Here is a 27911-nt window from a genome sequence, read left to right as displayed (position 1 = left end):
AGTTGTAGTTTTATAGTTGTAGGTCTCTTGCTCCTTGATCCTCATTATTGACCGCACTGCAAACTGCACTGCAATGCACTGCAATTCGATATTTGAACTAGGTTTCCTTATATGTCACGGTAAATTATTTTATTCTTATCTGGACAAGTAGGTTCCATAGTTCTTAAAAATATTGTTTAATTTCAAATACATTGAAAAAGCGTAGGTAAGGACAAAAATGTAATAAAGGAATATGGCCCAGCAATAAAAATATAATAACACAACAGTGGAAAAGTGCCTTTTACTCTGTAGTCGGTGCTATGCAAAAATAAGGCTTATCTTCTGACCATATCAATAGAAAAAGAAAGCTTCTCAGCATATACAATATGAAGATGGCACTGCACTACGTGCTATAGGCAGCAGTAACTTTATAACACCGGCTATAGGATAAGCTTATAACACATGCTATACGACTCTATAACACATAACCTGTAATTTTTGACCCACCTGGGCTAGTAACGCACCTGTCAGGCGCAATAAACGCACCTTCCCTCTGCCCCATAAGAATTTAGTCTTCTCAAGGCTGGTCTTGTTTAAACTTGACTTCCCGCAATCAGGAAATTTATCTATGATAAAACATATCATAATTGAACTTACTCTTTACTTAACTACATAAAAAGCACATACGGAGACCCCGTAAAGGGTTTTGGTAGCATCCCGAATATAAAAAAAACCTATTTCATTCCTCATAAATTATGAATATAAACATTTTCTCAAAGTTGCACACAAGAACCATTATCTTCATATTGCTATAATGAGAAGCCTTATTTTTGTATAGCACCGGCTACGCAGCAAAAGGCAGATTTCTGCACACTTCTTACCAGGCACATACACAGAAAAAAGCAAATGAAGGAGACCTTCTAAAGTAAATCCATATTTCAAATACTTGAACAAAACTTAAAACATTTTCAGTTACTGAGGTAAACATATACATTATTATCACTGAAGATTGGTGGGCTACACGAAAGAAACATAAAGGAATTAAGAACTATCTATTTACTTCCATAAGGGTAGGAACCTAGGATATTCAAGTCATTTTCCTTCAAATGACGCAGCTTCCTTTACGAAATCCCTCAGAACAAATTGGAGCTTTTTTTCTAACATAATCCCAAAATATGATGGAGAGCCACACAGAGCATGGAAATCCCCTATGAGGTTAAGTAGCTCATTAAAGCGTGTTTCTTCGTTAAAATTGTTACAACACAAAATAGCCTCAGCTCTAAGCTTCATTCCAGTGAAGTTGCAATGTAAGGCATGAAAGGGAATACTATTTTTGCATTTATTGCAAACATGTCGTTCATTAAGATCTAGGTCAGTCCAAACATGTTTTTCGTTGCATGTTTCACAGATGAAAGTATGTACAACCAGTAGCTGCATTCGCGTGCCATTGTAACGTTCTACTGCACAAAAAGAGCGAAATTGTTTCGCAAAGTTTCAAAAAGAGCAAAATTGTAATCCATGCAACAAGCAAGAAGCAAAGTTGTAATTCATCCTAAGGAAGTAATCTATATCAAAACGGTTTTCAAACAAACTATAAATTAACTGATAATGATAATCTGTTAGGACTTCGTCGCCTTTCTTGATTGGTCGCCTTGCAACAAGGAATCTCTCTGTACCTATATCGTAAGGAATTACATTATTATCACACGAGTGGTTAATTCTGCTATACGTTAAACCAAGAGTGTACCCCTCAACGATGGCAACATGTTCGAGTGGGATTGAATTTACTGCAGCTCTGTTATACATGATAGCTGATAGGAGCTTAGCGGTCACAAAAGCTACATGATACATAACATCCGAGAGTAAGTCAACTCTGCTCCTAATTGTGGTGGTGCATCCACGAAAATAATCTTCCATCAGTCTTGTAACAAGGCAAGTAGTATATGACATATATATCTTTGATACATCTTTGATATCATTGATATCAGTGCGAGATCCGAGCTCACAAATTTTTCCATAAACACTTTCAGTTTGACCATTAAAGACTTCGAGGGTTTGATCAAGAAATTCCTGAGGGGTACTCTGACATATAAGACGAACTGTCCAAACTGCTCCAGAGTCTCCTTCTCGCATAAGTGAGAGGAAAGGACATTCTCTCTTGTGGTAATCTAAAGCAATTTCTTTGCATTTACGTGAACAGAACATGACGTATACACAGTTTTCACATGGATAAGGCACTTGAACAGGAACAAAACATTCGTAGCATACACAGTTTTTCTTTTTCAAGTCCAAACTTTTTGCTACCGGCTTTTCAACAAGGATTAAATCTCCCGGTGAAATATCAGCAACTGCCACCATAGAAGAGCCTCTATCTGCATCCCATGTAATCGATACCGACTCTGAAACAGTTGGGATATCTGTATTTCTTTTAAAATCTTTCCTACCTACATATTTCAACGCAAAATTAGGAATAGGAAATGGTTTCTCTGAAATAAGCATGCTGATTGATTCTCCTAAAATTGTGCTTAGGGTTTCATACGAGTTTATGGAATATACAGGTAGCCTGCGGGCTGATCCTAGTTTTGTAAGGCATTCTTGAGCTCGCTTGAAAACCTTATAGAATTTCTCTCTTGGATAACCATTAAACAGAGCCTCTGATACTGCTTCTAGACACTTAAGATATTTACCGGATTCAAATAACACGGCTGAAATATTTCCATAGGAGAAAGCCAAGTCCTCTTGACAAGATGCAAATTTACAAGCAGTTTTATAGTTTTCAAGAGCTAAGTTTAACTCACACGAGACAAATGCCTGGTTTCCTTTTTGTTTGTAATACTCAAATTCCCTTTTTGATTTTTTAGGGGTGATTTTTGAGCGGTCAAAAAACACATGTTGACTTAGACACATGTTGACAACACCAAACATAACGTGTAAAGATTCTTCAACATTTTCTTCCTCAATGAGTAATAAAGATTCCATCGAAAGACTTTTCTCCTCGTCCAAGAAGTCGGTGGAAACTAAAAGAAATCGGAAAAATATGACTAGCGAAAGGAAAGGAAGAATCGAAGAGACAAAATGCACTTATAAACATCTTGAAGATAATTCATAAAATAAAACTTGTACTTCTTGCTAATGGAGCTTGGAGGGTACTTCTGGGAAAATCCCCCTTTGATCTTAACTAATTTTATTTTAAAACCTGCTAGTAAAGACATAAGAGGTTCCATTGTACCCCCCGGCCCCGGACAGCATAAAAAGCTCTGTTTTATGGTTCAATAATAAAAAGATAAAGATTTAACTAACAATTTGTCCTCCAAATTGCACCTCTCCCCCTCCACATCTTTTCATTAAATTAATATGATATTTTATATCTATGTTTTCGTTAACGTCTATTTTATGCTTTTTTCCAGCCCAATTTTATGCAATTGTTGACGAAAGCTAAAACTACCATCAAACGTAAAAGATCTCCACGCGTCTCTGCTACAATCACATCAACTTTTATTTATTCTTCTTTTTTTTCGTTAGAGGCTATTTTATCTTTAAAGTTTCACTTCTACAACTGATAATTTTTGGATTTTTATTTTACCAATCATATTTTGATGTTGTTTTCAAGATCTCTTTCACCCTTTAACTGTATACTGTGTTTCTTCCCTATGTTTTAATTATTCACGACAAATCATCATCCTAAGAGCCCAAACAGAGAAGGTATACACTCTATATTTTCCACTATAATTGCCTTAGAAGTTCTCAAATTTTGTTAAATACGATTCCACTCCAACTTCCCAGACATAGGGTTTTAATAATATAATATTTGTTTATAACCCGTAAAATACAATGATAAAACTGTGGAGTAAACAAAAAGAAAAAAAAAACAACGATAAACATACGATTCTAATACAATATAAATAAATTAACACAAAATCAAAAAATGGCCAAAGAGGGTCAAAAACAACAATCATCTGCTGAGTTTTTAAACATAGATCTGCAGATATTTGTTTCAGTCGCGAAGGCGCATCAACAATGTCAAACTTAGAAACGATTCTATGGTTCTGGTACCACCGAGGCAAACACAGCAGATATTTATACTACTTAAAATATCCTGAGCATATTTTCTTCGTAATTTTCTTACGAAGGAGGAAAGCAAAACTAGAAAGATAAAAAACAGCAGGGGCACAGAATATAGAATAAAGACGGCAAATTCCTCTTCGGTTATACCGACTAGATTGAGTGAAATTTTTCCGTAACCAACCCGCATACTTTTCAGCACGCTGTACGTAATAGCGGAAAAATAGTCGAAAGTGGCATGAAAAAAAATAGACCTAACCATTTAATACTTCCTGAGCATGTTATAGTTGAAGAACTCAAGTAAAGAGGCGATGCTGGTGGAAGATTCACAAAACACAAAAACTCACATTTGGCAGCATTAACTGAAAGGTCTACTTCAGAAAGTGCAGTTGAAAGCACGTCAAAGTTTGCAATTAGACTTTGTTTTGTCTGGCTAAGAAGCAGAACATCGTCTGCATAAGCAACATGACTAATGCCTAAAATATCATTGTAAAAAACTGACGGTTGAAGACGTCGGAGACACAAAGCTAAAATACACTTAAATATACTTGGAGATAACACGGCACCTTGTCTAACGCCTTTTTTGACAGGAATACGCTCCCCTACTGTACCCTTCCACTTCACCCTAACTGAAGAATTAGCATGCCAATACTTAAGCACGGAAACAACAGAAAAGTTAATGCCAGACGCTTTTAGAGAAAACAAAACATTTGAATGAATTACATTGTCAAAAGCACTGGATATATCAACGGTCAAACAATACAGGGGACTTTCTTGAGCAACAGCTTGTTTCATTAGCCGACCCACAATATGGTGAGCTTGACGGCAGCCTATACCTTTTCTAAACCAAGCTGGAAGGGCGTAAAATCGCAGTTGGAGTTAATGGCTGGAAGTAGGACGTATTCAAATAGCTTACTAACAAAACAAGATACAGTGATAGGAAGGTAATTAGAGCAAGCACAGGGGTCCTTACCCCTCTTAACAATGGGAGATATACAACCGGACAAGAACTATGTGGCACAATGGACTGTGCCAAGCCATCTGAAACAATAACTGCAAATGCTTCAGTAGTTCAGGACAGTCATATGCTAAAACTTGAAGCAAATACCATTACTATCAAAAGACTTAGACTTATTCACTTGCTTAAGAGCTCAGAGTATAACACCTTCCGCCGGTAGCATTTGAGATTGGTTGATACGAACTGGAAGGATCGAGCTGACAAGCTTTGTAAAATGATTTTGGAGATTAACATTAAATGAAAGCAACATATTTTTATAATGGGAAACGAAATCACACAGCCGAAGAGAGGAATTAATTGGAAGTGAACACTTTAAATTGTTTTAACACGATCCCAGGATTTCTTGTGACAGGGGCCATCCCAGGCATTTAGTCTCGCTCTACGCAGGGAATACTTGTACTCTCGTTTGGTTTTCTCCTCTGTTTGATGGACAGAACCAGAAGGAGGACGATCACAGGCTATCCACATGCGGAGCCAGAACTTAGCTTTTTGTTTAGCCACCTTCACTTTAGGATCAGCCTTCCTTTGGTGTTTCTGAGAACACCAAAATTAACCTTAGTTCCAAATTTGCCGGTGAATAACCAACATATACATTTTTACCAACGAAAAACTTTTCTGGAATATCCAACAAAGCTACAAAGAATGAAGACATCTAACAAGCCACTCACTAACACGAGTCATAACACTTGTTACGCGTGTCCTTAAAATAGCTTTGAAATTTAGGTTTATTTCGACAATGATAAGAGTGGTGTCAATCTAATCTTGTCTAAATTAACCTATTTCAAAGCTATTTCAAGGCCACTCGTTTGGTGGGCAGTCGATATCAAGTAACCCTATATCTAAGGAGAAAAATAGAGTTTCTCTTGGTATATTTCCTCATTTTCATGTTCTCCGTAGGAAATTCACAGATTTTCATTTTTTCTTCATACAAGTCAAAAATTGACAAAATAACTTTGCAGTTTTGAAAAAGCTGATGTTTTCGAATTGTGATACGTTTAGTTACAGAAATATGAAAATTTAAAGGGTCAGACGGAAGAAAACGAAAAATTTGCTAAAATTTTTCAATTGGGAAAAGTTTTATTGTCAAACTTGTAATAAGAACTGTGAAAATCAGAAAAAGACTTGTTTATTTGGAATCTGAAAGGTTAAGTTATAAAAACACAAACATTCAAAGGGCTTGAAAACAAAAAAATGTGATATATATTAATATTCTTGAATTGAAAATTGTTTTGTGGTCAAAAATTGACATTTTGTGGAATTTTGTTTTGTTATCAAAAATTGACATAAAAAGTAGAGATTTTGAAAAGAGCCAATATTCTTGGAAATGTGAAACGTTTAACTGCAGAAACACGAACATTCAAAGGGTCAGAAGAAAGAAAATCCGAAACTTGCTAAAATTCTTGAATTGGGAAGTGTTTTGTTGTCAAATTTGAAATAAATATATTCTAAGACCATAGTGGCTATCCCTGACGTTTAAAAAAGAAGTATATAATTAAAAAAAGTAACTAAGAAAACGAGGGTGAGTATCAGCCAGAGGAAAAAAGAAGCGAAAGGACATTTACTCGTATTTCGGCAAGGACCTCCGTCAAACCATATTCAGTGCTGAAAAAAAAAAAAAAAAAAAACAGCCTATTGAAGTGAACACTAAGCAGAAGAAATACTTGATTCCAGAAAACAAAAACAAAGCCAGAATAAATCAACGACTATTCACTATTTAGATTCGGCACAATTATTACATCACAAAATAAATTTTACATCAAATAGTCTTATGTCACAAAGTAAAATTCTTAGATAGCGTCAAATAGATTCTCAAAAAAATTTTCAAAGATAGACGTGATTGATATTTTCACCTGTGTGGAGGCACAGGTGAGTTTATCACACCTGCATGGAAATCGGTAACTTTAACGCAGGTGGCTTAAGGAAATACAAAATACGAAATGTGCTATGATTATACCTCTACCTATGCGGCTGTGGTAGGAAGCACTGAAAAGTAATGTTTTTTATTTGTTTTTTGTAGGAAGTTACACTTTTTGTAGCATTTGCACGTACTATAACTACTCTAACTGACCTGGTGTGGATTGAAAGACACCTTTATCCTTTTTATTTATCCGATTTTAGTTTTCTCGTGCCTCAACTCTTTACGCTAAAGTTTACTTAAGAAAAAGCTTTGAGAAAAAGGGATCATTAAGGCGTATTTGCTTTTCTTAACAAAAATAAAATCTCAAATAAGAGGGAAGGTGTCACCAAACGTCGGGACCCCGCTCTCTACACCACGGTTTAACTATTCATGACATTTAAAATACAGAATTTCCCGTAAAGATTAGTCTGCAATAAGATGGAAGCTGTCATTCCATATTCCAGGCTTAGCTCAAAAATATTCTTAAAAGAAAATGAAGATTAAGGGCCAAATCACCATTCCTTATTTATAGGAAGTACCACCTATAAAAAACTTGGACCTAAAAATGAAAATCCCACCATCAAATTCAACATGTCCAAAAATCGTTTACCGAAAGTTCCCAGTTACTTATATGCAATTAATCTAAGAAAAGAGCTTTCTTACGGAAGTAAAGAGCGAAGTTTAAATTAAAAAAAAAACAAAGACTATTGCTTCGCAGATTACACAAGATATATTTACAACAGTAGCCGAAATAAATTCGTGATATTTTCCAGTATCTTTAGAAATCTGAAAACTGGTGCTTTAATGAAAACACAAAACACAAAACCTAAAAACAATATTTTCTCTGAGGATCTGAAAATTTGATGAGCATCCGACAGTAAATAAAAGACTGATTTAGATAAGTGTCTAAACAGTGTTTCACATCACAAGCCATGATATCGGTAACTTTTAACATACAAGTATCATACTCTAACAAACTCAAGCAAGCTAAGTTTTTAAAAAGGGTTTTTAGAATTCTATATATATTAGAAAATGGCAGAAGTCAGTTTATTTAGAATAGTTCAGTAAATATATCTTGTGTAATCTTCGAAGCAATAATTTTTGTTCGTTCTAAGGTTCAAGTTAGGTTCAAGTTCGTTCTTTACGTCAATAAAAAAAAACATTTTTTTTTAAAATCAATATCAGCTCGTATTTCAAAATGCACAATAAAGCTTATAAAAAATTTTCGTTCAATTTCGGCAATGACACTAAAAACTCAAGATTATTTTTTTGTTAAAAATGACATTAAGTATAGGCCTTACTTGCAACCTCCCTCAAACTTTTCCACAATATATGTGCAATTTTGTCACATGACTAAAAAGTCCGTGGACGATTTTCTCCATTTTTTTCATCATAAGACACTTTTTAGTTTTCACTCACAAAGGGGACTGGGGGAGACATTCTAAGCCTTAAAAGTTCATTTTCATAGGATTCTATTAAAAGTTTTCGACAATGGAGATAATAATGGTGCTTATTTCAGTCTAAAAAGCCTTGAGATCTGAAAATTCCACGAGCATCCAGCAGTAAATAAAAGACTGATTCATAAGTAGATGGCCTCGTATGGCCCTTTGCGACTGAGTTATTAAGACGAACTTACAAGTGGCACATAAAGAGAGGCCGAAGCTTTTAAATTAAAAACTTTACACGATGTTGCGGTAACCTGCTAGCCTTGGTAGAAAAAAATTATCATGAAATAATGACATACATAACAACTAAGCAAAAGACTGATTTACCTTCTTTTTCACGCAGGGGGGGGGGCTCAAACCCACCAGTTGAGGGTTTTAAACAATGAAAAATCAATCAGCTATCTTAGATTTTCCCTTTCGGGCTATTTTTACTCTCTTATAAATTGACGTTTAGCGGCATAAAGTGTCAGAAAACGCCACTTTCCAATGGAGATATGAGTTTAGAAAATGAAAAATTGAATGGCTCTATTAGAATTTGTAATCCTCGGCAACTGACTCTTTGGGTAATTGCGTCAATTCAAAAAATAACTGGGGGAGGCCAAAATGTATTAGTTCGAAATATAGGGAAAGGGCAACGTTTTTCTTCTTTTTTTAATTCCTTGTTCGTTTTTAGGTCTGAAAAATATACTATAAGCCTCACGAAGAGACATTTGTCAAACTTAGGCGAAGAAACAGCAGAAGTCAACATGACTTTTTGTTAAAACAGGACAAAAAATATAGCTATCATATATAAGGTTTATGGGGCATGTTATTCATAGAGTGTTTGAGAAGTTGTAGGAAAAAATTTATTATTTATAAAATGTCGTTCTATATAGTCTGCTAAGTGAGAGAGGGTATACAGGATGGGGGATTGTAAAGCTCAGGTGTAGGTTTTTCGATCATGGAGAATGTGATGGTACTCTTTTCATACTACCTAGCGTTTCCACTCCCGAAATGGAACCCTGATTGCCACTTTTGGCCGCCATACGACACTTTACGATGGCGTTATAAAGTCGAGTTTATAAAAATCACATATAAACGAAAAATAGCTTTCAGATGAGCCTTTTAACAGCTCTATGGTGTTCCAGCGCCCCATTAGCGACGAAGAAAAAAAAACAAGGAGAAAAAGTAAGAGAAACATCAGTGCTTCGCATGCAAAAAAGTAATTTTCCTTGTTGATCAAGAAGGCCTTCTCCTGCAAGGGATTTTGACCAAGGAAATTCCCATGGTGTACTTTTGCTCCAACCTATCACCATTTTTGAGGAGTTTCAAGCTCTTTTTCGAAATTCCTATAAATTCGTTTCCGTAATAACATTTCACGTTCAAAATTAGTCGAAATTATACTAATGAATTTCATTGTTTTCTTTTTTATGTATTCCTCAGGCTAAAACTTGGACCCTCAGAGGGGGGAGGGGTCGGATGCATTGCCAGATTAAAGACTGTGGTATTTGAAAATAGTATTAAATAAGGAACCTAATGGTGCTATTTCTGTTTGTTTGTGATATTTCCTTCAGAAATTACCCAAATTAAATATTTACAGTAATTCCATAGGCAGCCCTACAAAACAGCAACAGGTTCCTTAGCTCTATACAGTCTTCTCAGTAAATATGCACATATTCAGATAATTTAGCTAGAAGAAAATGAATCCATCACTTGACGCCTCTTTTTATGCTCTTTCTTAATTCAATAATCGCAAATTCCATTTTCAGGTCTTAAAGGGGCCAAAAATAAAAAAAAATTATAGTTTAAAAATGTGTTTCTAAAAAACCTGTCAAGTGCGAAAAAAAACTGTCATTTGTAGCTGTTTCAAGAATGGTAACTATTATTTTCATGAGTCTTAACAGTAAATATGTTTTATTGAAAACATACTTGAAGGAATTCGTGAAAAGAGCCTGAAACCCATCAAAAAAGGCGGCACAGAAACACAAAAAGTACACAATTGAAATCACCATAGTTAAAAACCCTGAACAGGAAACTTACAGCCCCCACCTTGAACAGCAAGGAAAATCTCATTTTGTATCGGTAGCGCTGATACGTCCATTATTATTATTGTTATTATTTATTTTATTGTTGACAGGGCACTGAAACATCATAGAGTTATTCAAGACATCATTTATAAGCTGATTTTTATATCTACTTAGTTTTTAATTTTACCACATAGTCTAAAAACTATAGACAAGGGTAAAATTTTATACAAGCTATATCTCGAGGAAAGGGGTTAGGCTAGGAAAATGAAACTTTTAGAAAATACACTTATCTATCTATCTATCTAATATGCAGAATAATCGTAACAAACACATTTTGCATGCAGACCCGCTATACTCTCCTCTCCCTAATGTGTAAGTAACGAAGAAACTAACGAAAAAACTGGTGTTCTCGAATTTTACACAGCGTAAACTTGAGTGAGTGGCGCATACACAAGTACCAAAATTCCTTCCACCTACGGAAATTTAAAAAATAAAACCCAAATAAATCTCAAATTTGGAAAGCCTTATTTTCCACGGGGGTATTTTTCGGGAGGGGGGGGGTATTTTCCGCGGGGCTTTTTCCCGAGGGGTATTTTCTGGGTGAGTATTTTCCACGGGAGGTTTTTTCCGCGGGGGGGGGGGGGTTGTAAACGCCAAGAACCGATTTTTATAAAGGGAGTTGTTTCATCATCTTTCTGCATTAGACACTTGACACCTGTTCCCAAGAAAGGAAAGTTGACGACACGGTGTTCTTCGTTGCACCCGATAATTGAGTCGACTACCGTCTGCAAGCTATTCGAGCTGTTGTTTATCGACAAATTGAAGCATAAATGTTATGCCCCTCCGTATCAGTTCGGTTTTCAGCACGGCTTAGGGTGTTCTGATGCTCTCAACAACGGTGACAGAACATCTTGGTCGATGCAGATGATAGTGGCGAAATGCTTGTTTTGGGTGGACATTATGTCCGTCGGGCGTGCCGGACTCACTGGTACATGCCGACATACTTTTGTTTGCAGCACAACGAGGAGTGAATACGTGGAGCACAACGAGGAGTCATAAGTGCTTCGGGAGACATGTACTCGAGGCTGAAAATTCACCGACAAATTTAGCTCTTCCGTTCCATGTGACAAACTTGTCGATATGTTTGCAAAGGTGCCAGGGAGGGAGCTGTCTCTTCCCGAACACTTTTCAGTGACTACGTCCAAGACCCTCAAACACACTGTCCCTCATATTGTGTCCTGAGTGGTCTTTTCATTTGTCTTGTTTCTTATCCGGATGAATATTATCAATCCCTTTTAGGATCAATCCCTTTTAAGATAAAGCAACAATCCATTTTAGGATTTTTTTTTTACGTTTAATTTGGTATCCCTTCAGCACAATGGCTCAGTTCCATAACTGGCTCTCGTTTTGGTTCTTACAAGGACATGTCATGATTAGTTTGTAAACAAGTTCAAATTAAGGCCATTTTGATAGTTTTAGGACTATAGACTAGCTTTAGAATTTGTATCGTAGCTTGAAATTCACTCTTGTATAGATAGAAATAATCGGATTTCCAGAGTTCATATTATCTCTTATTTGATATTCATTTCAAGTGATACCAAAGCATATTTCTTACAATTTAAGACTTTATATTGCCCACTATAGGTATTATAGCTGGTGAGAGCAAAATGCTACTTGATAAATCAATCCAACATTTCTGTATGCTGTTCAATTACTTCGCGGTTATTAAAAAATATTTAGTTTTACGCTTGTGTTTTTAAGATAATTTGAATTGTATACTGAAAGTAACTAATGTCACAACTGGTGTGAGACTATGAAAAGTTTTACAGATTTGTTGAGTGTTATTGAGGTTAAAATTCACATTTGACTCTTAGATAAATAATCTTGTTTTTTATACTTGCCTTTTGTGTTTTCAGTGAAGTACTAGTTTTGCACAATCATTAGAGCATAGGGAAGTATAATTAGCTGGTTTATTTGTACTAGTTGTATTAATATATATTAAATAGGCTGTGAAGTAATAATTTTTGTCCGTTTTAAGTTCCAACTTCGCTCGTTGCTTCCCTCGGAAAAACTTTGTTTTTTCAAATTAATTTTATTAAGAGCCATGCCCTTAATAGCCGTTTATTTTCAAATCTCTGTAAGGATACGGATTCCAGCTACACAACTTTATTATTACATGCAAAAGCAAGATAGTTGTCAAGAGGTCAAAGTTTAAGAAGATTATGGTTATTAAAGGACGAAATCAAAATATTTTTAACCGAAAGAAAATGTGATTTTGCTGCTTTTTTTTCAAAATGACTTATGACTACTGACTTACTGGTACTTGCGTATCATATCGACCACGTTCAATAAGTGAAGCTAGGTTAATCATAAAATATACTAAAATATGATAAAAATATAATACTTTCGAACCAAAATTATGGAAACTACAACAGAAAATTATGAAAAAGCAGACAACCCATAACACATTATATTAAATACCTAACCACCTCTATACATTAAATGTTTAATTAAAATATACCTGCATAGTAATCTATCTCACTCAGGCTAAGTTGATTATCTCCGAGTTCATACAGAGAAGCCGGTTTTAAACAAATCAAGAACAACAGGGTCGGTATAATACACAAGTATCTTCCCTTTTATTTATGTTATTGCAAAGAATGCATTTTTTTTCAACAGGTCTGGCGGGCTACCAGAACATCAATAAGAGATTCTTAATGACTCATTCAAAAGCTATTTCTCATATCTACGTGATTTTTATAAATTCTGCCATCTGCAAGTGTCATATGACACTAAAATGGCACTTTTTGTGCCATTTCTCAAAGGGTGGCACTAGAAGGCTACCGGAGCATCGTTGGTAGATCTTTTATAGCTGATATAAAAGATATTGCACATATCTATGTCTTTCGTATAAATTCCACCATCATCAAGTTCAGATGGCAGTAAAAACGGCACTTTTGGTGTCGTGTCTCAAGTAGAAAAGTTGCGCTGTAAAAAAAATTGATTTCCAACAAAATATTTTGCTCGAATTCAAACAAGTAAAAAAAAAATCCAATTTTTCTGTTGGAATTGTGGCTTGCTTATTTAATTCAAACCAGTCAAAAAAATTCCAATTTTTCTGTTGAAATTGTGAATTGCTTATTGAATTATTAAGATTTATGTACTTTTCAGCAGAAAAAAAAATTAATTTTCACCGTAAATAGGCTATATCAATCAACACGGTTTGAACTTCAACAGTAGTTTGAAGTTTCTTGAATATCATTTTAAATTTGACTATAGGACCATTGAAAGTAATATGTTCAGTATAAGTTCAATTCAAATATTTGAATTATAGCAGAAAAAGGGGAATGCTAATTGAATTTTGAGTATAAAAAGATAATTATAAAAATAATTAAATATATTTTTACTTTGAAATAAGTTGAACTTTTTTGTCTGCAAAATGAACACGCGGAAATTTATGTACAAAAATTATATTTTAACTTTTACAATCGCTTGTTTAAATACATTTTTGTGAGTTTTTGTAGGTAGAAAATTTCTTAAGATGCTACCCTAACCTTAACAGTACTAACGGTGAAAATATATTACTTTATGAATTCAGTTTTTTCTAATTAAGAACGAAAATCCTTATGTGGGAACAACTTATGTTTTTGCGATGAACGTCATTTTTGCAGTGAGACCCAAAAAGCGTTTCAAAAAAAAATTCTTCCCTGGATTTGCCATAAATTTGCTGCTTACGTTGAATAGCCAAGTAAGCAAATATATCGAAGAAAAGAAGACGCCTTTAAGGGTATTTCAGTCCTTTACGAAACACGTAAAGGAACCAAAAGCTTCCCAAAAAAGAGAATTTTCTAAAATAGCGAACATTTCAACAGGACTCAGAAATACTACACTTTAGTAGCATGAATCATGTTTCAAAAACTCCGTTTTTATACGGGATTAATTAAAAAATTGGACGTTAGCAGAATAAGTTTCATCAAACAGTTCATAGTGATAAACTGTAATTAAGCAGCGACTCACCTCAATTGTAACCGAACCTCAAAAATGGAATTTTGATAACAATTGATAAGAATTGGGTTTTTATGCAGATTGCAAAATATATAAATTTCATTACGTTTAATATCTACCCGCCAAAGGCTCCAAGCCTCAGAGGAAAAAGAGATTTTGAAAAAAGGGAGCCTGATTTTATAAAATGAGAGATACGTCTCCCAAAAGGTCAGTAAATCTTAATATTAATCAGACATTCAGGTTCGGTATTTCAGAAAATGCTATAGCGAGGGTTTATGATCTCCTACCTGAACAAATGTGGACTTTATCTTTTTGCCAGAAGACTGATCACGGATGCGTTTCTATCTGTTGTTTTTTTTTGGTTCTAGTGTCCTTTTAACAGACCGTAAAGATTGGAGGGCAACTAAACCTCCTCCCAAGACCTAATTTGTCTCTTATTTTGTTTTCGAATGATATGATTTAAAATCAATCTGACAAAAAAAAATCCTCTCCTTCAACTACCTACAAACCACAGTTTATATAATTAGAAATAACTGTGTCTAATTATATAAACTGTGCTACAAACCTATAATACTTAAGTAGATTTAATGTTAAGACCTTCAAACGACGAAGCGACGATTTTACCTAGGGGGCATTCAGATCAGAGAGAGACGACATTCTGATTGTGATGGCAAGTGTTCTGTTTAGTCTATTAATATTGATACATTGTGTATTATGTTTCCCAAAATGTTTAAGACAGTACATTTTTATAAATAAAAAAAAGTTTGCTAAAATTCTACGGTACTGTCCGATTAGCTGTAAACCATGCAGGAAGTGAAGTTCGGTTAATGCTAATGAAATAAAACAAAATAGAATAAAATGCAATAGTTTAGAAACAAAATTAGGTTATATATTTGCACATTAGGGGGTGGGGGTAAAAGCTTCCATATATTAAATACATAACCTAACCTTGGGACCTTTTTTCCCCCCCAAACCCCAAAAAACTAAAGTTAAAATATTGTAAACGCAGTTAGAAATCACTGTGTGCGATCCATATATCTACCCAAAGAAACTATTTGACTAGTTTCTTTTATCATCTATCTTGCATGGCTTACAGCTAATAGAACAGTACCAATTCTACTTTAGCTACTTTTGGCTATCTTGGAAAGAGGTTAGGTTAAGAAAACGAAACATTCAGGGATGGGTCTACAGGCTAAAGTATGGGTACTTATGTACTATCTGGAACACACACGAAAAATGAAGTTTGGTTGATGCTAATGAAGTACAACAAAATAGGATAAAAATATAATAGTTTAAAAACAAATTTCAGCTTTATATTTGCACATTTAGGGGGTGGGGGTGGGGGGTAAAGCAGAGCATATACTAAATGCCTAACCAAACCTAGGTACCTTTTTTCCCCTAAACCCCAAAAAACAACGGTTTAATATTGTAAGACAAAAGATAATCCGGGTCTTATAATCCATTTCTCTACTAAACGAAAATCCTTTCGAAAGAAACCCAGAACTTTCAACTATAGTTTCGAAGATGTTTTTCCTATACAAAGGAAGTACCAAAGTATGTCCCGGCAAAGTATTTTGAAGTGCCTGCCTCCACTCCTTCCCCTTAGAGGGTCCTTAAATTTGCCAACATGACAGGTCCATACTTATTGAAATTTCGACAAAACAACATTTTACCTTGATTTTCAGTTATCAGTTTCTTTTTCTCAGGGTTTAGTTCCAAAAATGCAATACCTGTTATTAGAGTAGAATTTTAAGCCATATCAATGTTTTTTTTTTCTTCAAAATCTAGGAAATGTATTTGCGTGTCTTTAAAAACTTTTAAATTTGGATTGAGCGAAGTTTTATAGCTTGAAATAATTTTGTTGTACTTCATGTCAGCAGAGGATCTATTTTGCAAGGTTTCAGTTTTATAAAACACAGATTTTTATGAGACGGCGAACAAGAGTTTTTATGAGATCTGATGAGTAAGTCAAAGGTATTCGGAAAAGACAAGATTCGTGGCATTATTATTGCAACCGTTCACCTCTGGATGTAGAAAAAAGGGGGAGTCTCTTTTTTATTTGTGGCTGGATTTGATTTCATCTTCACTTCAGGTCCAAGTGTCACTATTTTCGTGATTCGGAGATACTTCTTACTCAGTATGTTCTGTCAGTCTGCTACGTCATTTACTGATTTTCTTATTTACACCATGAAAACTTGCAGCTATTAAGAGCTGTCATGTTACTTGAGAGACAAGTGCGGCTGTGATTCTTTTCACTGGTAAAATAAATTAGATTATTTTTTTGTATTTATTTCTGCTTTAGAAAGAAGAAAGGGAAACTAGAGCCCGGGGGCTAGATAATAGACTTTAGACCAAGGAAATTGGACAACGCTTTTGATGGAAATCCAATAAAAGAACGACCCCCCCCACGGCAATCATTCCCCCAAACACATCGAATCAAAATTTTGAGATAGCCATTTTGTTCAGCGTAGTTAATTTCCAGATAGAAAATATGTTTTTAGGGAGGATACTCCCACACAACCCTTAGGGCAAGGGTTTTAAGTTATGCCCTTGGCATAAACAGCAAACAAAATGGAAATCCAATAAAGATCTTAACATCCAACATGTTGTTTTGTCAACAAACTGAAAATTCAATTTGGGTTTGGGAATTCAACATTTTTGTTTTTCAACAATTTGGAAATTCAATAATGACCATGGAATTCCAAAATGGTCTCCAATATTCAATTTCAGCTGTTGAAATTCAAATTTTGTTGTTGATAAACATTACAAAAAATTTGTTGAATCTCAAACGATTTTTTTACAGTGTGGGGCTATTGGGCTAGCAGAACTTTAAAAAGTGATGTTTAATGGCACTCATTTTGGAGGAAACGGCACTTTTGGTACCACTTCTTAAGTGGAAGAGTTTGGAAGCATAAAACTGTACCATTGCAATAATTATGGTCCAAACCCCTTAACTGGAGGCTTATACGATTTCCTCACATATACTCCCCATCCAGACCCTGTCAGTAAGTTTCATAAATCAAAAGTAAAAGATTATTGCAAAAGGTTTTGAAATCACCTTTTGTTGGTCATTTCATTAGAAAAGGCACTTCTTTCATTTAAAAAAGTTGGGGAACAACCGAAAGTGCACTTTGTGGGAATCTGCTATTAAGTCAAATATATAAAAAGCGATTAAGTATAAACACATTCTTTTAAATAAGCCCTTAAACAGCTTGCTTTTGCTACAGAAGCCTTCTAGTTTCTGCTAGTCAGTAGGTGATTTATAAAGCCCTGTCTTCATTATGGCTTTTTCAGGGGAAGTCGGCCGAGTAAAACAGCTTTTTGCTCATCGAAAAACAAACGTTCCCGAAAAACATATATTCTTTCGTGAAGTATGGATAGTGAACTTTATGTTATAGACTAAATTTTTTCTTGGCTGTCAAGGTTGTTTGCAGTATTTTTTAGAGCTGTCTTATCTCCCCTATATCGGTGATAATTAGAAATTATATTAAAAATAAATTTTCAACTGAAACTAAGAAGTGACTTTAAACTTAAAACGACCATACATTATTCCGTATCAAGGAGGCACACTTGTGCCTCTATAAAGAGGCGACCCACCACAATGTTAATCGATTTCAGGTCCTAGAGTTCGCAGAGAGACGGCGGTAATCGCATTTTGTAGCCCAAGCTCAAACTAAGAAACTTGCGAAATTTCTTCCTCCTCCGACTTTATCTTCATGGGGTAAACTGGGCCGGAAGTTTCGACCCTCCCACCACAGTCCCCCTTTAACGTTGTCCGATTGGGCTGAAATTTAGAGGTTAAGCTTTCCTAGGGCCCGGGAGCTTTATCCTCTAAATTTCAGCTCAATCCGATTACTCCTTCCCTGTTTTCAAAAAACCAAATATAGCCACTTAAAATTCATCATCATTTCTTTTTTTTTCTTATCCACGCCTACAGGCCACAGTTGGCAAATGATCCGGGTGAATGATGACTCATTCGAAGCAGAATTCGACCTGTTAGGGCCTTTTGATATTTTCAGACCGAAAAAATTATCCCCCGAATTTACATTTACGAAAAACCTCGTTTTCCTATAATAGCCCATGTTAATTTTTCCCACCACAACCCCCCTTTAACGTTGTCTGATCGGGCTGAAATTTAGAGGATAAGCTATTCTGGGGCCTGGGAGCTTATCCTCGAAATTTCAGCTCAATCTGATCACTCCTTCCCTGTTTTCCAAAAACCAAATATCAAGTTTTGTGGGAATTTGCTTGCGTCGTAAATAACTTTCATTTACTAAAAAACAATTAAAATTGTGTCTCTATAGTCCGGCGATTGATACTCCAGATTGTCAGGCGGACAACCCGGGTTCGAGTCACCGTCAAAGCGGATTTTTTATATGCTGAATTTAAATTTTAAAAAAGAAACTCAGTTTCTTTTTTAAATTATTTGAAAAAAATTACGTTTTCTAAAGAGTTAAAGAGGCTGAGTTACAAGGTCGACCCTTAAAACGTACAGGGATTAGGAGGCACAGTTGGGGGGGCTGTTCAAGAGGCTGAGTCACAAGTTCGAACCTTAAAACGTAAGGTCAACCCTTAAAACGTACAGGGATTAGGAGGCACAGTTGGGGGGCTGTTAAAGAGGCTGAGTCACAAGTTCGAACCTTAAAACGTACAGGGATTAGGAGGCACCCTGTACGACGTGATTTGAGTATTCAGGAATTAAAAGCCTTAACACAAGAATGTTCAAGAGCGGCGGGTTTGGGGGGGGGCAGCCCCCCAACTTTAACCCCTGACGCGATCAGCTAACAGTTAGTCAAGCAATAATAAGTAATAAACTGTACAAAAACGTGCAGAAATTATTTGAAAAAAACTACGTTTTCTAAAGAGTTAAAGAGGCTGAGTTACAAGGTCGAACCTTAAAACGTACAGGGATTAGGAGGCACAGTTGGGGGCTGCCGCCCCCAAACCCCCGCTTTCGCAGCCTTTAAATAAAAAAAAAAATTTTAAACTGAAAGTAAGGAGCGACATTAAATCTTAAAACGAACAGAAATTATTCCGTATATGAAAGAGGCTGTGCCCTCCTCAACGCCTCGCTCTTTACGCTAAAGTTTGACCTTCTCACAACTCTTTTTTTAAACAATAAAAACTTTAGCGTAAAGAGCGAGGCGTTGAGGAGGGCACAGCCTCTTTCATATACGGAATAATTTCTGTTCGTTTTAAGATTTAATGTCGCTCCTTACTTTCAGTTTAAAAAACTTTTTTTTATTTAAAGGCTGCGAAAGGGGGGGGTTTGGGGGCGGCAGCCCCTCAACTGTGCCTTCTAATCCCTTTACGTTTTAAGGTTCGACCTTGTAACTCAGCCTCTTTAACTCTTTAGAAAACGTAGCTTTTTTCAAATAATTTAAATAAAAAAGACGATGGCAGCGTTGTTTCTGCATTAAATTTTAATCAAAAACGAACAAAGATTAATTTTTAAAAAACAAAGTTTTTCCGAAGGAAGTAAAGCGCTTAAAATGGACAAAAATTATCACTTCACAGTCAATTTAATATATATTAATATAACTAGTACAAATAATTCAACTAATTATGTTTCCCTATGCTTTTGTGAATATACAAAACTATCGCTTTACTGAAAACACAAAAGTCAAGCATAAAAAACAGGATTATTGATTTGAGAGTCAAAAGTGAGAATGTAGCCCGACAACACTAAACGAATCTATAAAGCTTTTTATAGTGTTACACCAGTTGTGTGTGACATTAGTAACTTTCAGTATACAATTAAAATTTCCTTAAAAACATAAGCGTAAATCTAAATATTTTTTAATAAACGCGAAGTAATTGAACAGCATACAGAAATATTGGACTGATTTATCAAGCAGCATTTTGCTCTCACCAGCTATAATACCAATAGTGGGTAATATACAGTCTTAAATTGGGAGAAATATACCTCCGTATCACTTGAAATGAAGATCAAATAATACATAATATGAACTCTGAAAATCCAATTATTTCTCTCTATACAAGAGTGAATTTTAAGCTATGATACAAATTCTAAATCTAGTCTATAGTCATAATACTATCAAGATGGCCTTACTTCGAACTTGTGTACAAACTAATCATGACATGTCCTTCTAAGAACCAAAACGAGAGCCAGTAATTGAACTGAGCCATTGTGCGGAAGTGATACCAAATCAAACGTAAAAAAATAAAGGAAATCCTAAAATGAATTGTTGCTTTATTTTTAAAGGGACTGATCCTAAAAGGGATTGATAATATTTTGATTCTATAAAAAGTGTCCTTAATTGGTTTGCTTTTACTGTACCAAAACTTCTATATTATTTTCTGTTTTCAGTACAGCGCTAGTTTTGTATAATCATAAAAGCATAGGGAAACACAATTAGTTGGTTTGTTTGTACTAGTTATATTAAAATATATTAAATATGCTGTGAAGTAATAATTTTTGTCCGTTTTAAGCTTCAACTTCGCTCTTTACTTCCCTCGGAAAAACTTTGTTTTTTAAAATTAATCGTGATATAAGCCTAGACAAGTAACTGAACATAACGAAACGTCGAAAGAAAACAATTCTTACTGTATAATACGCAGAATAATCATAGTTAATTATTTTCTTTACTTTACCCCCCCCCCTAATGTACAAATATGACTAAAGAACTACCTGGAGAGAAGGAAACAAGTTAAGAAAACAATTATTACTTCATAATATGCAGAATAATCATAGTGCAGAATGATAATAATCATAGCAGTCCTAATGTGGAAATATATAGCCCAAATTAAATATTTTGAATGCATTCAGCCACCGTTTCTTGTTTCAAAACCAGTTCTTGTTTCTCCACAGTTGATTCAATTTACAGGTACACCTGTTGACACAACTGAGCCGCAGTCGTGTCGTTGGGGGTGGGGGGGGGGCAAGGGGGGGGGGGCAGTTGCACCTCCAATACTTTGGAAAAAACTGTAATTTATTAAGTAGCTTTAAAACTGTTGCTCTTTTATGTATCAAATTTACTCTTTATTTTAAGTGGATATTTTTTTCTTATTAATCCATGCTCATTTTTAACATAAGGAAAAGGAGAAAAATAGCGGTCCATTACGCTTCATAATGCGTTCCGCATTAAATTTTTTCCAAATATATTGCCAGGGCCGTATCCAGGATTTTTTTTCGGGGGTGTTTTGCACAAGAACTTTTTTTTGGGGGGGGGGGGTGCACAAAAAAAATTCAAAAAACATAAAAAATTGTTTATATCCATTTTTGTTACGTTATTATGAGTCAGACAAACATTTCGGGGGGGGGGGGTTCAAAACCTCTCCCTCTCTTAATACGATATTCTGTACTGCCTTTGAAACATTATCATCGAGTAAAAATATGAGGCTAGTTAATGGTAAAATCGAATATTGTTCTATGCTTTTACTTCCTAAAATCTATCAGTTCAAGAATTAAGATTAGATTATCTTGTTTTAAAACTTTCAAAAGTGGAAATTAATACACCCTCTACATCTGCAAATAGGACAGAAATGGAATCATTGAAGAATAAGAGGAACGTTAATTTCTCCGTCGTCATCAGGGGCGCAAAGGACATCAGTGGGACTCCGTAATTTTTCTCGAAGCTGGGCAGTGGCTAGCATGGGCGCCCATAAGCTGAATTCCAGGGGGGGCAAACCGCATCTAATTGGCATTTTTAATGCTATATAATAGAAATCTCAGAACAAAAATATAAAAATAAGGCAGTATCATTCAGCCAGGGGGGGGGGCGGGCGCCCCCCCCCCCATTTGGGCGCCCATGGTGGCTAGTAAAATCTACCCAGTCTGGCACAATAGCAGTGTTTATTGTTGCTCGGTCTTTTTCGTACGTCTGGCGTAGAGAATTCATCCGCCTGCCTCTGCGTCTTGAACCCCCTGGATTCCATTGGAACGTCGTCTTCGGTAGTCTACTGTCCGGTATGCGTAATACGTGACCAAGAAAACGCCAGCGTCTATACTTGATTTCTTCTGTGATGGGTGGTTGCATGGTGCGGGTTTGTATTTGTTCGTTGGTAACTCGGTGGTACCAGCGGACGTGCAACGATCGTTGGAGATAGTAATTCTCAAAGACTAGCAGACGTTTCTCTAGAGTTTGGTCGAGTTTCCAGGTTTCACATGAGTAAAGCAGTATGCTCATCACGTTGCTGTTGAAGAGTCTCATTTTGAGCCTTAATGATAATTTTAGAGATTTCCATATTGATAAGAGCCGATTCAAGGCAGTCTGTGCCATCCCAATTCTGGTCTGGACCTCTTTAGCTATGTTGCCTCTCTCATCAACTATACTGCCAAGGTATCGAAAGCATGATACTTGCTTGACTCTTTCGCCCTTGTGGAGGATCTCGAGAAGTTGATCGCTGCTAACAGCCATACATTTCGTCTTCTTTGCGTTAACGCGTAGACCCAGTTTTTCGGCTCGGTCTGTTACACGGTTAAGGAATTTTTGCAGGCTAGTCTTGTCCTCAGCTAGGAGAGTTAGGTCGTCTGCAAATCCTACACCTGACAGTTGTTTTGAGTTGCTAAGTCTTACTCCTTTACCGTTAGCATTTCGGAAGATGAAGTCGATGACAATGATGAACAGGAGGGGAGACAACACGCATCCCTGCTTAACCTCCGAAGCAATTTGAACCATCTTGTGTCACCAGTACTGGTACGAACGCAACATTCTGTTTCTTCGTCAACGGCCATGATCAGATTTACTATTTTCTCTGGCAATCCATTGTGGGATAAAACCTTCCACAGGGTTTCTCGATCGATTGAATCGAAGGCTTTTTCAAAGTCAAGGAGGCACACTTGTGCCTCTATAAAGAGGCGACCCACCACAATGTTAAGCGATTTCAGGTCCTAGAGGTCGCAGAGAGACGGCGGCAATCGCATTTTGTAGCCCAAGCTCAAACTTAGAAACTTGCAAAATTTCATCCTCCTCCGACTTTATCTTCATGGGGTAAACTGGGCCGGAAGTTTCAACCCACCCACCACAGCCCCCCTTTAACGTTGTCCGATTGGGCTGAAATTTAGAGGTTACGCTTTCCTAGGGCCCGGGAGCTTATCCTAGAAATTTCAGCTCAATCCGATCACTTCTTCCCTGTTTTCAAAAAACCAAATATAGCCACTTAAAATTCATCATCATTTCTTTTTTTTCTTATCCACGCCTACTGGCCATAGTTGGCAACTGATCCGGGTGAATGAGGACCCATTCGAAGCAGAATTCGACCTGTTAGGGCCTTTTGATATTTTCAGACCGAAAAAATTATCCCCCGAATTTACATTTACGAAAAACCTCGTTTTCCTATAATAGCCCATGTTAATTTTTCCCACCACAACCCCCCTTTAACGTTGTCAGATTGGGCTGAAATTTAGAGGATAAGCTTTCCTGGGGCCTGGGAGCTTATCCTTGAAATTTCAGCTCAATCTGATCACTCCTTCCCTGTTTTCCAAAAACCAAATATCAAGTTTTGTGGGAATATGCTTGCGTCGAAAATAGATTCCATTTACTAAAAAACAATTATAATTGTGTCTCTTTAGTCCAGCGGTTGATACTCTAGACTGTCAGGCGGAAGACCCGGGTTCGATTCATCGTCAGAGCAAATTTTTTATATACTGAATTTAAACTTTAAAAAAGAAACTCGATTCACCGTCAGAGGAAATTTTTTATATACTGAATTTAAACTTTAAAAAAGAAACTCAGTTTCTTTTTTAAATTATTTGAAAAAAATTACGTTTTCTAAAGAGTTAAAGAGGCTGAGTTACAAGGTCGACCCTTAAAACGTAGAGGGATTAGGAGGCACAGTTGGGGGGCTGTTAAAGAGGCTGAGTCACAAGTTCGAACCTTAAAATGTAAGGTCAACCCTTAAAACGTACAGGGATTAGGAGGCACAGTTGGGGGGCTGTTAAAGAGGCTGAGTCACAAGTTCGAACCTTAAAACGTACAGGGATTAGGAGGCACCCTGTACGACGTGATTTGAGTATTCAGGAATTAAAAGCCTTAACACAAGAATGTTCAAGAGCGGGGGGTTTGGGGGACGGCAGCCCCCAACTTTAACTCCTGACACGATCAGCTAACAGTTAGTCAAGCAATAATAAGTAATAAACTGTACAAAAACGTGCAGAAATTATTTAAAAAAAACTACGTTTTCTAAAGAGTTAAAGAGGCTGAGTTACAAGGTCGAACCTTAAAACGTACAGAGATTATAAGGCACAGTTGGGGGCTACCGCCCCCAAACCCCGCTTTCGCAGCCTTTAAATAAAAAAAAAGTTTTTTAAACTGAAAGTAAGGAGCGACATTAAATCTTAAAACGAACAGAAATTATTCCGTATATGAAAGGGGCTGTGCCCTCCTCAACGCCTCGCTCTTTACGCTAAAGTTTGACTTTCTCACAACTTTTTTTAAACAATAAAAACTTTAGCGTAAAGAGCGAGGCGTTGAGGAGGGCACAGCCTCTTTCATATACGGAATAATTTCTGTTCGTTTTAAGATTTAATGTCGCTCCTTACTTTCAGTTTAAAAAACTTTTTTTTTTATTTAAAGGCTGCGAAAGCGGGGTTTGGGGGCGGCAGCCCCCAACTGTGCCTCCTAATCTCTGTACGTTTTAAGGTTCGACCTTGTAACTCAGCCTCTTTAACTCTTTAGAAAACGTAGTTTTTTTCTAATAATCTATGAATAAGATCAACAATTTCCTCCTCCGTTCATGGCTCTCTTCAATCAGAATTCGCATAATGAACATAAGTTCAGTGCACGCTCTCCTAGGTCTAGGTCTTGGATTCAGATACTAACCAGTAATTGTAGTACTGCCTCTATGTACGATACCATGCCGACTTTTCCCTATTTTCGCTTTTCTAAATATTTCGTTTAACCAGCTCCAAAAAAAAAGAATTGACATAAATGTGCTAAGAATTATGACAGAAATTAGTTGTATTTCGCACAATGCCAGCGCTACTTGTGGGACATTTATCTCTGCATCAGAGTGCTGTACTAAATGTCTGCTGAAAATAGAATGATGTGAAATTAAACAAAATCAGTATATTTTTCTCACAATTTAGAAATTTTGTGTCCACGTATAAGCGGTACCGACCAATTTTCTTTTTCTATTGTTATTAGTTTTATCATGCAGCACTAGGAGACCGTGCTTTGCTTGTGAAGCGAACTATGGACATAAAATGATATTCAGTGTGACCACCTCCGAAAATGTGAGCCCCCCATACCCTGATTTACACAAGAAAAACTGGTACTTATGTATTGTGCGAGAAACAGACTCGAGAACTTCTATCACGAACATGAGACAATACAATTAGCTTCGGCTATGAAAACTACATCAAACAATTATAGAAGGGGGTCGCCCAGAGCGCATTATACTAAATACATAACCTAAACTAAGATAAACTAACCTAACTTAACCAAAATACCAGCTAAATATTTAATCAAAATATAGCTACAATGTATTTTTCCACCGAACCGAAGCTAATTGTCTGGTATTAACACCGTGAAAAACGGGTAATGTCTCACGTTCGCGATAGAAGTTCTTGAGTGTGTTCTTCGTAGAATACATAAGTACCGAAAGATTTTTGTGTAATTTTTATAGAACTCGTCTTTTTTTAACAAAGATACAAAGGGGAAGGTAATTTTCAAACTCTAGGAGTCAATTTTCGGAACTTTGCCATTATAGGACACCTACAAGGAAACCAGTCACGAAATAGACCAAAACGTGTGATGAAAAACAGGTTTACGCTTATAAACAAAGGGTTTCTCACTCCAGGAACTATATTTAAACTGTTGTTTTTTGGGGTTTAGGGGGGGGGGGGACCGGTAAAGTTCTACCAAATCATATTATTGAGTTAGGACAAAAGTGAATACACCATTCGATATCTTTTTTTATGCTGATTACGAATGTAATAATCATTTCTTTGAGAAATTAATTTCAGCCCCCCCCCCCATATATCTGCCCATTCAGGGTTCAGTTAGGGTGGTTTTGGTATATATCGGGGGGGGGACTGAAATTCATTTCTGATAGAAATGATTATTATATTCGTAATCAGCATAAAAAAAGGCATCGAATGGTGTATTCACTTTATTCCTAACTCAATAATATGATTTGGTAGAACTTTACCGGGGTGCCTAGGTTAGGTTAGGTTACGTATTTAATATATGCAATGCTTTATCCTCCACTCCCCTAATGTACAAATATATAGCCCAATTTTGTTTATAAACTATTATATATTCATCCTATTTTGTTTTATTTCATTATCATTAACCAAACTTGACTTTTTAGAGGTGTCTACATAATGGGAAAGTACCCAAATTTCCCTTCCAATCGGCATGCCTGGCAATTTTTAATCGATTTAAGGTTTCTTCCGCAATGATGCCAAGAATTATTGAGATTTTCTGGATGTTCTTTGTCAAACAATGCCCAACGGATAAGTTAATAATCCTAACTTTAATTTTCGAATATTTTCACATTTAAAATACGGTCGCTATTTAAATGTGGGGAATATGTCACAATATAATGTTTCACAACCTGTGGTAATACTTTGACTTATCCTCTATCTTTCCTTAAACACCGCTACGCTTTTGCCCGCTGATATCAATGCTATTTATTAATATAAATCGACGAACCCACAAACAAATCATAAGTAATACTTCGATAAATCAAGTATGTTATAAGTTTAGTACAACAAATTAAATCTTACAGAGTCAAAATACATTCAAAATCACGAGCAAATGACTAGTGCGATAACCGGTGCTTTTGGAATAGAGCTTAGTTCAATTATGGGATAGAGCATCCTGTGCTGGGCGTTGGGGGAAGTGGAGGGGGAATATGTACTACAACATTATAGTGAATCTGGCTGAAAAAAGCCAACTGTATACGACATTCACCTTCGCCCACCCGAAAGCTTGTTTACGCTATACTACAATTTAGTGTCGTCTGCAGCAGCTCATTGCAGACATTTGAGTAAAATCTGAGCACCAGCACTTATTTTTGAGTATTTAGTGCGTTTTTATTGTTTATAATGTATTGCGTAATTTTTTTTAAATTCACCAAGTAGCATGTTTGTTAAATAGCTACTTTTCTCACCTACTTCAATAGCACCCCCGCGTGCCCCCCCCCCCCCTCATAAAAATACTGTAGCTACGCCCCTGCTGAAACGCAGATAGGAAATATATGATTTTGACTATATATTTGCACATCAAGGGAGGTTGAGGGTAAAGTATAGAGGGGCAAAATGTAACCTAACCCCTCTCCAAGATAGCAAAAAGTAGCTTGTCTAGAATTTTATCGCATATTACCATCCTTTCAATCTTTTACATTCAAATAGAATTCACTTACTACATAAACTATGATTCTTTATTACTGGTTCAACACTCACGAGTCAACTGAATATATTATAGGATAGATGAGCCGTTGAATGATTTGTTTTCATTCAAAAGGACCTCAAAAGTTGCAGTCGAACTGTCAAAAGAATGAAATACATTTTTGCATTTGTTTTTACGAGA

General features: G+C 36.0%; 1 protein-coding gene across 1 annotated transcript; it reads right to left on the bottom strand.

Annotated features, from left to right (window-relative positions):
- Positions 1-127: 127 nt before the first annotated feature.
- Positions 128-27855, bottom strand: LOC148952735 (protein-lysine N-methyltransferase SMYD4-like). The gene is made up of 2 exons (XM_089087394.1): positions 27745-27855; positions 128-2996 (listed from the first exon to the last, which is right to left on the bottom strand). Exon 2 carries the CDS (start codon positions 2956-2958, stop codon positions 1474-1476), a length of 1485 nt encoding a protein of 494 aa, XP_088943520.1. The 5' UTR covers positions 2959-2996; positions 27745-27855; the 3' UTR covers positions 128-1473.
- Positions 27856-27911: the final 56 nt, after the last annotated feature.

Source organism: Artemia sp. Qi Xiang Cuo, chromosome 4 (genome assembly GCF_049724085.1).
Source record: "Artemia sp. Qi Xiang Cuo chromosome 4, ASM4972408v1, whole genome shotgun sequence".
Classification (NCBI taxonomy): Eukaryota; Metazoa; Arthropoda; class Branchiopoda; order Anostraca; family Artemiidae; genus Artemia; species Artemia sp. Qi Xiang Cuo.
This window is presented reverse-complemented; position numbering and strand designations above follow the sequence as displayed.